General features: G+C 43.1%; 1 protein-coding gene across 1 annotated transcript in view; it reads left to right on the forward strand.

The window, feature by feature from the left end:
• mmp28 (matrix metallopeptidase 28) overlaps positions 1 to 13,004 on the forward strand; it is a 122,674-nt gene extending 109,670 nt beyond the window's left edge. The window contains exons 6-8 of the mRNA XM_078548659.1: positions 6,790 to 6,939; positions 10,774 to 10,941; positions 11,908 to 13,004. Coding sequence (XP_078404785.1) covers positions 6,790 to 6,939; positions 10,774 to 10,941; positions 11,908 to 12,311 — 722 coding nt within the window. The 3' untranslated portion in view covers positions 12,312 to 13,004. The remainder of the gene's footprint in view (positions 1 to 6,789; positions 6,940 to 10,773; positions 10,942 to 11,907) is intronic.
• The last annotated feature ends 1,775 nt before the right edge of the window (positions 13,005 to 14,779 follow it).

Genomic DNA, 14,779 nt, shown 5'->3' on the forward strand with positions numbered 1-14,779 from the left:
GGTTGAGTTAGACAGATTTTTGATCAACATGGGAGTTGGGGTTTGTGGGGGACAGACAAGAAAGTGGAAATAAAGCCACATTGTGGCACCAATCAGATCAGCCATGATCTTATTGAATGGTGGAGCAGGCTCAAGGGGCTTGGTTGCCTACTCCTTCTCCTATTTCTTATGATCTTACAATTATTTCACAATCCTTGCTGTCATCTACAAGACCTTGGGATCACCCTAGCCTAACTCTGTAATCCCCTGTACCTTACCCACCTCCTCCATCAAATCCTTCATTCCTCGGGTCTCCTGTGGACACCCCTCCTTTTCCCCTTTCCAGCATGGTACGTGCATATTGTTAACTGAACACCAGATGGCCTGTTGATGGGAGTAAACCCATTGTAACATTTATGCTCTGAGGAACCCCTTGTATTGTTATTCTTTGAGGGAATATGGTAGAGGATCTGGTAACAAAAGCAGCTAGCTATTGGGGTGTTTGATTGGATATTATCTCTCCCACTCACTTTCTCCACCTTTAGAAGAAACGTTGTCAACCTTGCCATGCTTTCAACTTTGCCTTCAGCCACTCTTCCTGTAGTCTCTTCCTGCTCAGCGTCTATTTCTATTGCACCGTTTTATGAAGTGGCCTGGGATTTTCTTTTGTCCTAACGGTGCTATATAAATGCACATTGCTGTTGCTGTTTGCACTTGCTTTAGCTGGTGGTAAATGCAGCAGAAACAGTCATGGAGGTAGTTGGAGGTGTGAGTTCTGGTGGATGGCCCCCATCCCGCTCTTCCACTGCTTGACTTCTCGAGAAATCCCTTTGACTTCAGATTTTCAACTGTCACCTTGAGCTCTGCAGTGTCTTAGACAGAGAAGGAATATTGCAAATTTAAGGCAAAGCTGACTGGAGTATATTTTATTTAACTCAATGTTAGCAAAGAGGTTGACAGAAGTAACTTCCATCTCGTGGAGAAGATTTTCTGGTAAAATTAGGAAGAGTTAAACCATAAACATCCTGACGGGAAATTTGTGGCATTTTCTAGCGTCACTGATGCAATCTAGTCGAAGGCCAGGGGTCCTGGCGCCTGTCAGCCTCTTTCCGTTTGGGAATGTGCTGTGGGGTCTTGGGCTGTTATTGTTAACACAGCCCAATCACCATTATCCAAACAGGACTCGGGACACCAACACGTTCTGGTTCAGTGAAAGTTTGGATAAACAGTTGTGAACTAAAATATTAAATTGGGATACATTGGAAATTCTTTAACTACGTGACCGTTTGGATAAAGGAGAATGGGCAATATCGTAAGATAGGCCCAAATGGACATGCAAACAGTAATTGTAGAGTGGCCTCTTGATAAGCAACAAGTTGGATTTACTTTTTCGCACTTAGTTTAACTGTAATCTACTGACTTTCTCTTGTTTACACATGTACTCCCTCTCCCTACCTCCACTGCTCTTTGCCTGAGTCTGTCTCTATCATCTGAACATCTCTTTCTTCATGTCTCTGTGTATGTGAGTATATTTACCTGCTTCAGACTTTCTACTCCTCTCAATCCCTCTTGCTGTGTCTCACTTTCTGCCTCTGTCCAAATTTCTGCTTCTCCTTTGCTGTCTCTCTCTCTTTCTCTCTCCGCATCTGTCTTCCTATGTCTCTGTCTCTGTGTCTCTCTCAACCTCTCTTCTTCTCTTGCTGTGCAAATCTTTTGCTGCCTTTTGCCTTTCTTATTTACTGCACTTTACCCTCGGTATCATTTTAAGCTTGTCCTCCGTAATTTTTCTTTTCTTAAACCAAAATAAAGTTTCTGTAGTACACAGCATTAAATAGTGAATGTGAAAGTGAGCATGTGACACACACCCTGACAGATGCATACACAAATACACCCCTCACAACTATATATACACAAACACACACTCGCACACGCACACATCAGTATATCTATGATGATGTTACATTAGCTGCAGCATATAGACAGAGTTCAAATATTACTCCTTTTTTAAATATACCCATTTTTGAACATGATAAAAGAGTTGAGATCCAAAAAGGCTAAAGGTCAGTCTTCAAACCAGTTTATTCCATGTATTGCCTGACTCTGATGGTTGTGCAGTAAAGCAGAGATGGAGAGGGGCAGTTTAGTAAAATATTGGGCTAACCACCGCCTGTAGATCTCTGAAAAAAACCATCAGCACCTTAAAAACTGACACAACAGATGGCCATATAGAGTTAAGAGACCTTTGAAGAATTTCAGGAGGAGGAGGGTTGTCGGGGAGGTCACATTCCTAAACCACGAGGAGACGCTTTAGAAATGTCATCTGAGACAATGTCTGTCCTTTCCAAACACTCTGTGATAGTTCCAGTGGTGGCATGACCTGTAGTAAATAAATGCAAGTGTTTTTAATTCTGTGCTTCTTGTTCTGTACAAACTCACCACTTGAAGTCTGGTCAGTTTAATTGTGCTGCCTTGTCAAACAGCAGGAGAGCAGAGGCTGGTACTGGAAGTGGGATGTAAGGGATGGAGCTGTCAGGAATATATCTAACCAGGATTGGTAACCCTACCTCCCATGAGGCTATGGTGATGGACCAGGATCATCCCTGAGAAAATTCACAGCCCAAAGCTCTTCTAAGTTGTCAACTCTAACTCTGACGGGGGTTGGGAATTCATGGCTGGGTCTCCGGGGCACTAGGATCCCTGACCCATCCCCCACCTCGCAACACCTCCCCCACAACCCCATCACCGTTCCCCCAACCCCCCCCCCCCCCCCCCCCCCCCCCCGGCCAAATTCCTCTAGCTTGGCCTGGCTTCATTTCAGATGTTAAATATGTCTGCTAAATCTGACTGTTGAACACTCCTGATGCAGGAGTTCTTCATGACTTGAGTGCACATTAGGGATCTAGGGACAGAGGTCAGCATGTACAACTTGAGATTCACGAATGGAACAAGATGATCACTAGTACCTTCCCATTGCGTGGATCCCTGCAGTGACAGGGCTGGCTCATAACATTTGCCCCATGGATCATCACTTGGCGGAGTCAGAAAGCTGTTGCGTCAATTCCCGATCCAGAGCGTTGAGCACAAAATCTAGGCTGACATTCCAGTGCAGTACTGAGGGAGTGCAGTACTGTCAGAGGTACCATATTTCAGATGAGACATTAAACCAAGGACCTGTCTGCTCTCTGAGGTACAGGATCATATGACACTACTCCAAGAAGAGCAGAGCAGTTCTCACCAGTGACCTGGCCAATATTTATCCCTTAACCACATCACTACAACAGATTATCTGATCATTACCACTTTGCTGTTCATGGGAACTTGCTGTGTGCAAGTTGGCTGTCCCTTTCCTCCATTAACACACTGACTGCCCCTCAAAAGTACCTCATTGGCTGTTAAGTGCTGCAGGACATAATGGGGTTGTGCAAGGTGCTATATAAATGCAGCACCTTTATTTCTTTTCATTCTGACTATGGGTTGGCATCACGATTTAGTGGAGCTATTCGACTTGTTATTTTAATTTTTATACTTACTTCTGTACGTCACTTATAAGAAACAATGCTTAAAATCAAATCACATAAGTCAGAAAGATCCCAGTTGGCATGTGCAATACCTCTGGAGGATCATCCTTTCAAGCAGAGAGAGGCAGGTTTAACTCCTGTCTGTGCTGAGAGAGCTGGTCCTCAGTAGGGTTAAAATTGGATTCTTGGAAGGAAGGACTCCCAGGCCTTTGGACTAAGGAAGGTTAAATCAGCCATCATTCTTGGTTCTATCACCATCATAGAACTAGATAGGAATTATGATTCGGAGGCTGTTCTATCCAACCAGACCCTGTCAGTATTATTCTCTCATGTCTGCTCTATTTCCAAATCCCCTTCTCTCTCTCTTTCCTTAATCCACCTAACTAATTTATGCTTCAATGTGGACCTGGCCTCTGCTTCAATCACTAACAGCATTCCACAGCCTCACAACTCTCTGTGTAAAAGGAAAAATCCCCTGGTCATTGTTGTGTTATTAGTTCGTTTGATGTTTCAATGATGAGATCTTGAGACTTGTATGTTTAAACATGAACCATTTACTGTTAATCTTTAACAATATACAGGTCCCAGTTAAGGTCATGCATAATGCTGCTACCATGCAGGTAGGCTGCTTCCAGAGGGTTCTCTCTAGACTATTACCATGTGGCTCTATATATCATACCGTGGGAAGTGCTATTCTCCAGCCCCAAGCTAATCCTTGCTCTACTCTTGTTCACCTCTTGCCAAATTACTCTGAACTTCAGTGCATTGTTTCATTATAACTGATAGTTCAAATGCAGCTTTTTCTGAAGGAATATTCAATGTCTTTTATAGCACTTCGTGTTTTTCCATGGCTACATATTGATACTTCAAGGAGTCTTTCACGGTCGCAACTTCTTAGCGTGCCTTTTCTGTCTGCTATTTTACCTGATTGTACATCTGGTTAAGTTTCCCAACTCCTGCTTTGATTTGTCAACTATAGAATTGAGGGTGCCTATTATTTCCTGGTATCTTTGTGTCATCTCTGAAATTTGTTTGTTCAGATCTTGAATAGCTTGGTTCATTGAAGACTTCAGTTTATCATGTGTTTTCAAAGGTATATACTCAGCTTGAATCTTGCACTTCAAACCTTCCAGTTAAGCTCTGATGCGAACATTTTCCTGTAGAACAGCTTCGCTTTCAAAAAGCTCTATTTTTAAGTCTTTCGGCTCTTAGCCATTTCTTTCTTCTGTACTAAACTTTTCGGCTCGTGCATTTCATTGCATTGCCATGGTTGGCAACCATCTTGTGGTTTACTTGAATATTGTCTCCCTTGCTTGAGGTCTTTTGGCTCCTTTGCTCTGGGATCATTTGTCTCCCTTGCTCTGGGGTCTTTTGGCTCCCTCTCTCTGGGGTCTCTTGTTGCCCTCAGCACTTTAATGGGAGTTGCCCTCTGACTGGATTATCTTCTAATTTTCTGTCCATGGCTGTTTTTTTTCTCTAGTCACTGCTTTAAATGTTGTTGCCCCTTTAAGGCTATCTGTGCAGTAACCATTTTTTTCACTTCAGGCTGTCTGCAGCCTGTTGCTTTGCTCCCTGTGAGTTTCCTGCACTTTTCTGATTATGATGGGCTCCCCAGCAACTGTGGGCCTTTTTAAAAAAAACTTCTTAAAACTTCAAAATAGCAGCATTTCTTTCAAGGGTGATTCTTTCTTATTTTACTGCAGGTCCTTGGAACTTTGCACTTTGGGAGTTTTGGCAGATGCACTTTTTTAAAGTTGTGAGCTGTCAACTCTGCAGGGACATTTTTTGTTTGAGTGTCCCGCACTCTGGGAGACTTCTCAGCCATTTGGTGATCTGCCCTTTTTTTGAACTTAAAGCTATAGCACTTCTTTCTGTTTGCTGTTCTTGCCGTGAAAGGGATTTAAAAATTTTTTTTAGAACAGCAGCCATTCTCTTTTTTCACTTCAGCTCGGCCACCTCCTGTTACATGGTGCTGGCTGGGACTGCCATCTATTCTACAATGTAAGTACAGCTTCATTTTTGTAGTTTTGCTCATCATCTTGAGAACAGTCCAGGTTCTTTGACTCTGCGTCACTCGGGGTCTTGCGATTTTCTGTCATTTTGCTCACCGCCTTGTGAACTGACCAGTATTTTTCACACTGCATCACTCAGGCTCTTGCAATTATTGTATTTTTCCTCACCCATCTTTATGATCTGACCAGTTTTTTTCTTCTTTTTTACTCTGGATCACTCAGGGGTCTTGCACTGGACTTCCACTCACCCTGTGGATTCCTTAACTTCTAAGTCTGTAGCAAATCTTTTTCAACTGTTTCCTCTTAGGCAGGCATCTCTCTGGTTTAGATTCAGCTGCTTTAGTTTCTTATACCTTGCGATGCTGTTCTGGGTTCATCATTTAAAATGCCACCTTCCAAACCATGTTATGTACCACTGCTGATTACCATATTGTGTGCCACCGCTGATCGCCATGCTGTAAGGGTTGGTTTGGTGTTTCATGGAGAAGTCCTGAGACTTGTATGTTTAAACATGAACTATTTATTACTAATCTTTAATTTTGTACAGATCTCAGTTAATGTCATGCATGGTGGTACTGCTGTACAGGTAAGCTGCTTCTAGAGGGTTCTCTCTAGACTATTAACATGTCATTCCATACATCATATGGTGGGTGATGCTATTCTCCAGTCCCACGTTAACCCTTGCTCTGTTGAGCATCTCTACATTACAATGGCATGCAGGCACATACAACATCATACATTTGTCTCTGTCCTCAATCTATTAGATTTAATCTTCTATCTATCTTCTTCTGGACCTGTCTATCATAGGAAACAGTCTGTGCCTATCAGTCTGTCCCTTGGCTGCAAAAAGCAAACAGGAATACTGAAAATCAGTCACGGGCTCAAAGGGCCACCAGACCTGAATAGCTTGCTGACTCTCAGAATCTGCACTGAACAACCATGACATTGGCGTGGTATTAGAGGGAGAAATGGCACTTGGAGCTGTCTCTCAGGGTTATCCAGCTTCAATGACAAAGAGCTTCATTCTGGGTGGTGGGAGTGAGATATTTTCTAAGATTCCTGTGGTACTCCAGGGGTTAAAGCACCAGTTGACAAGTTTTCTCACCAAGCCGTTTATGTTAAGCAGACTTTGTCACGGTTGGTGTGGGATAATGAGGTGTTCCAGTCACTGCCTTCGTTCATGCTCAGTTCACAGAAACACAGCCTAGAACTCCCCTGAGCCGAGTGTGGAATGAAAAGCCTCATGAGATCTTTCCTCCCTCTCTCTCTCTCTGTTCCAGGGGAACCGCTCCATGTGCCCATGTTGCAGCTGCCAGCAGAATTGTTGACGTCCTTTCAGATCCCAGCGGAACACGCTAACCGTGGAATCCCATCAGACAGCCGTCTGCCGCCTTCGTACTGCCAGACCCATTTCGACACCCTCACCAAGGGTAAGAGTTCACCTTTTAATGGGGCTCAGAATCCGCTCCGTCAGCCACTTGGGTTCCCCACAGGTTGACTGAATATTTCTTAAATCCATAACTAGATATCAAAAGTTTTCACTTTGATAAGAGAAATGTTTCCCTCCCCCACCATGACCACCTCTCCCCCCCCTCAACCCTCTCTCACATTGTCTCCTGTGGTAACAGCAGTTATGGGAAAGAAAGGAACTTATTTATACAGATACAGACATGGAAAATGCTGGAGACCCCCAGCGGGTCAGATAGTACCCATGCAGAGAACAGAAGGTGGTACACTCCAACAGTATTTAAATGGACCAAATAAAAGGATGCGGTAATTTTGATAATTAACCGTAATCCACAAAGGACAATGGACATCTCTGCCCAGCAGTGAGAGACAAGTGGTTATATATAGCTTGAGGGGCACCACTCCGCAAACGTGGCACAAGGCGAGGAGACAGGCCTCCATGAACTGCCACACACATGACACACACACACATACATACACACACAGTCACACACACACACACACATACATACACACAGACACACACACACATACATACACAGAGTCACACACACACACACACATACATACACACAGTCACACACACACACACATACTTACACACACAGTCACACACACACACACATACATACACACAGACACACACACACATACATACACAGAGTCACACACACACACACACATACATACACACAGTCACACATACACACACATACTTACACACAGAGTCACACACACACACACATACATACACACAGTCATACACACACACATACATACACACAGTCACACATACACACACATACTTACACACAGAGTCACACACACACACACATACACACACAGTCACACACACACACACATACATACACAGTCACACACACACACAAGCGCGCGCACACACACACAGTCTCTCTCTCTCACACACACATAAAGTCACACTAATTCACACACTGTAGGCACAAACACACACATGTACACTGCCAACAGATGTATGCATACGTACACACACACACAGGCACACGTATATAAAAAGAAATTCAATCGCCATCTAGTGGAAACAGGAGAAATTGCAGAAGCGATATTGGAATGAGACTACAGGGAGTATAAAGAGAGAAGAGAAAGTGTGTGTGTGAATAGTTAATGAGGCTGGTAGAAGATGAAGCACAGAGTCACACACACATACACACATACATACATACACACAGAGTCTGGCAAAGTAGATTGGGTCTAAACTGAAAGGTGTTGAGTTTCCCCAGTGATCTCCCATCATTACCTCAGTGGAAACACTGGTGCAATGGCATAAATAACCATTTTACCACTTTACATTGTTTGCCTGGGGCTCTGTGCCATTCACCCCTTGGCTCAGCTGGTATCACTCTTTCCCTGAGTCAGAAAGCTGTGGGTTCATGTCCCACTCCAGGCACCTGAGCACTGAACCTAGGTGAACACTCCAGTACTTGTATTGAGGGAGTGCTGCACTGTTGTAGGTGGTGCTGTCTTTCACATGAACTGTTTAACCGAGGCTCCATCTGCCTTCCCGAATGAACGCAAAAGATCCCATGGCACTACTCAAATTAGAGTTCTAGCCAATATTTATCCCTCAACCAAGACCTAAAAGCAAATAATCTGGTTATTGTCACATTGCTGATATTATGGGAGCTTGCTGTGCACAAATTAGTGACTGCACTTCAAGAGTACGTAATTGGTTGTAAAAGTGTTTTGGGACGTCCTGAGGTTGTGATAAGTGCTGTAGAAATGCAAGCTTGACCTTTGCTTTCTTGCCGCTAATCTCCCATTGGCAAATCCAGTCAAATCCTGTCCATAACAGGTCTCGAAACCTGTCATTGGTGAATAAGCCTATAGCAGTCCTCAAAATGACTGCTCCGTAAACTGGAGCTCCTTGGGATACACACACAACATGTAAAAAGTAAAAGGGTGGTAAAGGAAAGAGTAGGCCCGATTAGGGACAGAAAAGGGGACTTGCACATGGAGGCTGGGGAAATGGCGGAGGGGTTGAACAAGTACTTTGCATCTATCTTTACAAGGGAAGAGCTTACTACCCAGGCCGAGGTGGGAGAGGAGGTAACTGGTGCACTACAAGAATTTACAACTGAGAAGGAGAAGGTGTTGGAAAGGCTATCTTTACTTAAAAAAGATCAGGTACCAGGAATGGATGAGATGCACCCAAGGGTACTGAGGGTAGTGAGAGTGGAAATTGCAGAGGCACTAATGATAATCTTCCAGTCTTCCTTAGACACAGGGGAGGTGCTAGAGGACTGGAGAATGGCGAATGTTACACCCTTGTTCAAAAAGGGGTGCAAGGATAAAGCCAGCAACTACAGGCCAGTCAGTTTGACCTCAGTTGTAGAGAAACCTCTGGAAATTATAGTACGGGATAAAATCGATAGTCACTTAGACAAGTGCAGGATAATTAAGGAAAGCCAGCATGGATTCATCAAGGGAAAATCATGTTTAACTAACTTGCTGGAGTTTTTTGAGGAGGTAACAGAGAAGGTTGATAAGGGCAATGCTGTTGATGTGGTGTATATGGATTTTCAAAAGGCATTTGATATAGTGCCACACAATAGACTTGTGACCAAAATTCTAGCTCATGGAAAGTAGGCACTTGGATAAAAAATTGACTGAGTGACAGGAAACAGAGAGTAGTGATAAATGGTTGTTTTTCAGATTGGAGGAAGGTTTGTAGTGGAGTTTCTCAGGGGTTAGTGTTGGGACCCTTGTTCTTCCTGATATATATTAATGACCTAGATTTGGTGTTCAGGGCATGATTTCAAAATTTTCAGATGATACGAAGATTGGAAACATTGTCAACTGTGATGAGGATAGCCTTGAACTTCAAGAGGACATAGACATGTTGGTGGATTGGTCAGACAAGTAGCAGATGAAGTTCAATGCAGAGAAGTGTGAGGTGATTCGTTTTGGCAGGAGAGATATGGTGAGACAGTATAAAATAAAGGGAGAAACTCTAAAGGAGGTGCAGGAGCAGAGAGACCTTGGTGTATATGTACATCGGTCACTGAAGATGGCAGGGCATGTTGAGAGATCAGTTAATAAAGCATATAGTATCTTAGGCTTTATTAATAGGGGCATTGACTACAGGGTAAGGAGGTCATGTTGAACTTGTATAAGACACTAGTTAGGCCTCATCTGGAGTACTGCGTCCAGTTCTGGGCACCATACTTGAGGAAGGATGTGAAGGCATTGGAGAGAGTAGAGGAGATTCACAAGAATGATTCCTGGGATGAAGAACTGTAGCTATGAGGATATATTGGAGAGGCTGGGACTGTTTTCCTTGGCGAAAAGGCAGCTGAGAGGAGACTTGATAGAGGTATTCAAGATCCTGAGGTATATGGACAGGGTAAATAGTGAGAAACTGTTCCCGCTCAAGGGAGCATCAAGAATTAGAGGGCATAGATTCAAAATAATTGGCAAAAGGAGTAAATGTGATGTGAGGAAAAGTTTTTTCAGCCAGAGGGTGGTTGGAATCTGGAACAAACTTCCTGATAGGGTGGAGGCAGGTTCAATCGAAGTATTCAAAACGGAATTGGATTGCTATCTGAGAAGAGAGAACGTGAAAGGTTACGCGGGTAAGGCAGGGGAGTGGTACTAGGTGGAGTGCTCTTTCAGTGAGCTAGTGCAGACTTGATGGACCAAATGGCCTCCTTCTGCACTGTAAAGATACTCTGATTCTGTGAAAGAACTGCAAATGCAAACTACAAAGACTCTTTTGAGCCGCAGTATTCTCAATCTGCTTCTGTTTTTCCCCTGCGCAGATTTAAAACAAAATATTTACATATTCCGGGGAGCTGATTACTGGAAACTCTCAAAAGATGGGACTAGAAAAGGACCTCTGTCACTGCAGAAGAGCTGGCCAGACCTGCCCCCAGCTATTGAGGCAGCAGCGGTGTCGGACAAGGGAGGGAAATTCTACTTTTTCAGAGGTAAAACGATTCCAATACAATTAAACACAGTTAATTACGTGTTGTTAAATCATCCTGGAGTGATATTTGATTTCTGAGTTATTGGTAGAGGTCACGTGATCACAGTTAGTGCAAACAGTCCTAATTTTGACATGACTCAACCTATCTTATTAAGCAGCCGGGGGTGCGGGAGAGGGAGGAGAGAGAGAGAGAGAGAGAGAGAATCCAGAGGCCCGGGCTAATTCTCTTGGGACATGGGTTCAAATCTCACCACAGCAGCTGGTGGAATTTAAATTCAATTAATAAATCTGGAATATAAAATTAGTCTCATGACCATGAAAGTATCATTGATTGTCGTAAAAACCCATCAAGTTCACTAATGCCTTTTAGGGAAGGAAATCTGCTGTCCTTATCCAGTCTGGCCTACGTGTGACTCCAGACCCACAGCAATGTGGTTGACTCTTAACTGCCCCCTGAAATGGCCTAGCAAGCCACTCAATTCAGGGGCAATTAGGGATTAGCAACAAAGCGATGCCCACATCCAATGAAAGAATAAAGGAAAAAACAGTCCCTACCTACCGTCTTCTACAGTAGGGACATGAACTCCTGGGCACTGATACTAGCACATTCTCTTGGGCATTATCGATACGATTGACCACATTATCCTCCTCCTGCTCTGTTCTTCCATCTCCTCCCAGATGTCCTCCCCTCCTCCTCCAGCAGTCCTCCTCGCCACAACCAATTTGATCAGTCATGTTGACACTGTCAAAAGAATCTATTAGTGCCTGTGAGCACGGGGTGATGGGTGAACGCGAGTCAGAGTACAGGCAGCAGAATTTTGGATGGATTAAGGTGGGTGAAAGATGTGAGGCTGGCTGGGAGAGCATTGCAACAGTCTCTGTCTGTAAGCAAATTCTTGCACCTTGTTGTCCCCTGCTGTTTGTAACGGGTAAGACCAATCTAATGAATCTCTTTTTGTTAAACCAGGGGGCCGTTGCTGGAGATACACAGAAAATCGGCTGGACAAGGGCTTCCCGATGAAAGTTAAGGACATGGGCCTGCCTCGCCACCCAGATGCAGCCTTCTACTTCCGCCCATTGAGTCATGTGGTGATTTTCAAAGGGTCAAAATACTATGTTTTAAATGAAGACCTGATGCAAGTGGAGCAGTACTACCCTAGAATGCTCAGCGATTGGAAAAATGTCCCGATTGGTATCAATGGAGTCTTCACCTGGAATGAGAAGTGGACCTATTTCTTCAAAGATGAGAATTTTTGGAAATTTGACAATAGCAAACTGAAGGTGCTGCACCAGGGCAAATGGGCAGAGGAGCTGGAATGGACTGGCTGTTGTTGCAGGAACAGTACAGACAATGGACATCTGCAGACGTGACCTGAGCAGCACAAGCTCATCAGAACTTGGAAATTAAAGTGCAATTCTCGTCTGAATTCCTTCCTGTTCTCACTCAGAGAAATGAAGTTTCCCGCCCAGTCTTCTTATGAAAATTGGTGTCTGAAGCTCACAGCTCTCGATGCAGAGAGAGAACAAAAACAGGGAGAGGGTATAGAGAAATACCAAACACAAGGATAAGGTTTATAGTATCTGAAACAGAGATAGTGGATTAAGTGCCTCAGTCATATAGACAGTGTATAAAGTAACCCAAAACACAATGGTAAGATATCTGATTTCCCTAACTCAGGAATAGTGTACAGTATTCAAAAGCAGGCATTAAATGGACAGTACCCTTTGCACAATGATAGGGTATAACGTACCCCATACGGAACAAGTGAAGAGTGCATAACTCCACCACACTTGTTAACTCAATGATATTACAATTACACAGCACTTACCTGTGGCTTTTCCCTGCCTGGTTGATGCTCTGTAGCTACAAGGCCGAAGAAAGAAATCTTTTTAGTGAGATCTTTGATCTCACTGAGGAGGCTTCAGCCCAATCCACATCCAACAACCTGCTCTGAAAACTCTGCTCACATTTTGAGAGTTGTGACAAATTCCAACACTACGGCTGAGACAATCCACAATATTCCAAAACAATCTACAACATTCTAAATCAAACAACCCATAGCATTCTTAAAAAAACAGTCAATTCGCCTTATCTCTCAATAAACATACAAATTAGGAGCAGCTGTAGGTCACTCGGCCCTCGAGTCTGTTCCATCATTCAATAAGATCTGATTGATCTGATTGTAACCTCAGGTCCACATTCCTGCCTGCCCTCGATAATTTTTCACTCCCCAGCTTATCAAGACTCAATGTTAATGGATCCTTTAAGGTATTTTGGGATCTGGATCTGCATCTTCGTCAAAAACTAATCAGTTCTTCCTTGGGCCATATCCTAGCTGTGTACCAGGTTTTGTTGAAATCTGACCATTAGTTTTTGAGATATAATGTTTACAGACAAACAAACTAACAGAGGCAAAAACATTACCCCCGCCCAATTTCAGTGGCAGAACTAATGGTAGAGTATAGATTCCCCATTCACAATAATGAGTATAGATTCCCCCATTCACAATGATGAGCACAGAGTACCCCATACGCAATGATGAGTATAGATTACCCCATACACAATGATGAGTATAGAATACCCCATACACAATGATAAGGGTATAAAGTACCCCATACACAATGATGAGTATAGAGTACCCCATATACGATGATGAGTAGAGAATACCCCATTCACAATGATAAGAGTATAGAGTCCCCATTACACAATGATGAGTATAGAGTACTCCATTCACAATGATAAGAGTATAGAGCACCCCTATACACAATGATGAGTATAGGGTATCCCCTACACAATGATGAGTATACAGTACTCCATTCACAATGATAAGAGCATAGAATCCCCCATAGGCAATGACGAGTATAGATTACCCCCTACTCAATAATGAGTATAGATTACCCCATACACAATGATGAGTATAGAGTACCCCATTCACAATGACAAGAGTATAGATTCCCCCATAGGCAATGATGAGTATAGATTACCCCATACTCAATGATGAGTATAGAATACCCCATACTCGATGATGAGTATAGATTACCCCATACTCAATGATGAGTATTGATCACCCCATACTCAATGATGAGTATAGAGTACATCATACACAATGATGAGTATAGAGTACCCCATACATGATGCATATAGAGTACCACATTCACAATGATGAATATAGAGTACCCCATCCACAATGATAAGAGTATAGAATACCCAATTCATAATGATACGAGTATAGAATACCCCATTCACAACAATTAGATATGTTACCTCAAAGGCAGCTAGGAATTATACTTTATCCAGAACACAGCACTAGTGTATATTGTACTCAAAACCCTGTTATAAAATGGACAGGAGCCCAAACACAGGGTGATGTAATGCAGTATCCCAAGCACTTTTCTGAATGTTGAACAACTTTGTGTCCTGAAGTTATTAGCTTCCAAAGTTATTGCCTAACAGGACTGTTGGTTGTAGGGCTGGCTCCATCCAACTGCCTAGACACATAAAAAGTTTTAAAACCCTCTAGAAATAATTCACTTTGTGTTGGAGTGAGACCCTACAGTCTCATTGGTTTCTTTTTGCCTCCTGGATCGGGTGTCATGTGACAATCTTAAATCGCATTGTTACCAGGGCTTTCTACAATATGAATTACCAAACCTAAATTGCTGCCCCTGGGAAAAATTCCAAATAATATTGTAAGTCAAACCATTTCACCATTGCCATGAAATGAAGTAACGTTGGAAGCCTCATGGGAGACTTCTATCAGCTTTGGTGAAGCTAATGTAGGAGATATGTGAATCAGTCAGTCATTTGCAGAGGATTGGAACTCATGGCATATCTCACT

This window comes from Cetorhinus maximus, chromosome 9 (assembly GCF_964194155.1).
Source record: "Cetorhinus maximus chromosome 9, sCetMax3.hap1.1, whole genome shotgun sequence".
Taxonomy (NCBI): domain Eukaryota; kingdom Metazoa; phylum Chordata; class Chondrichthyes; order Lamniformes; family Cetorhinidae; genus Cetorhinus; species Cetorhinus maximus.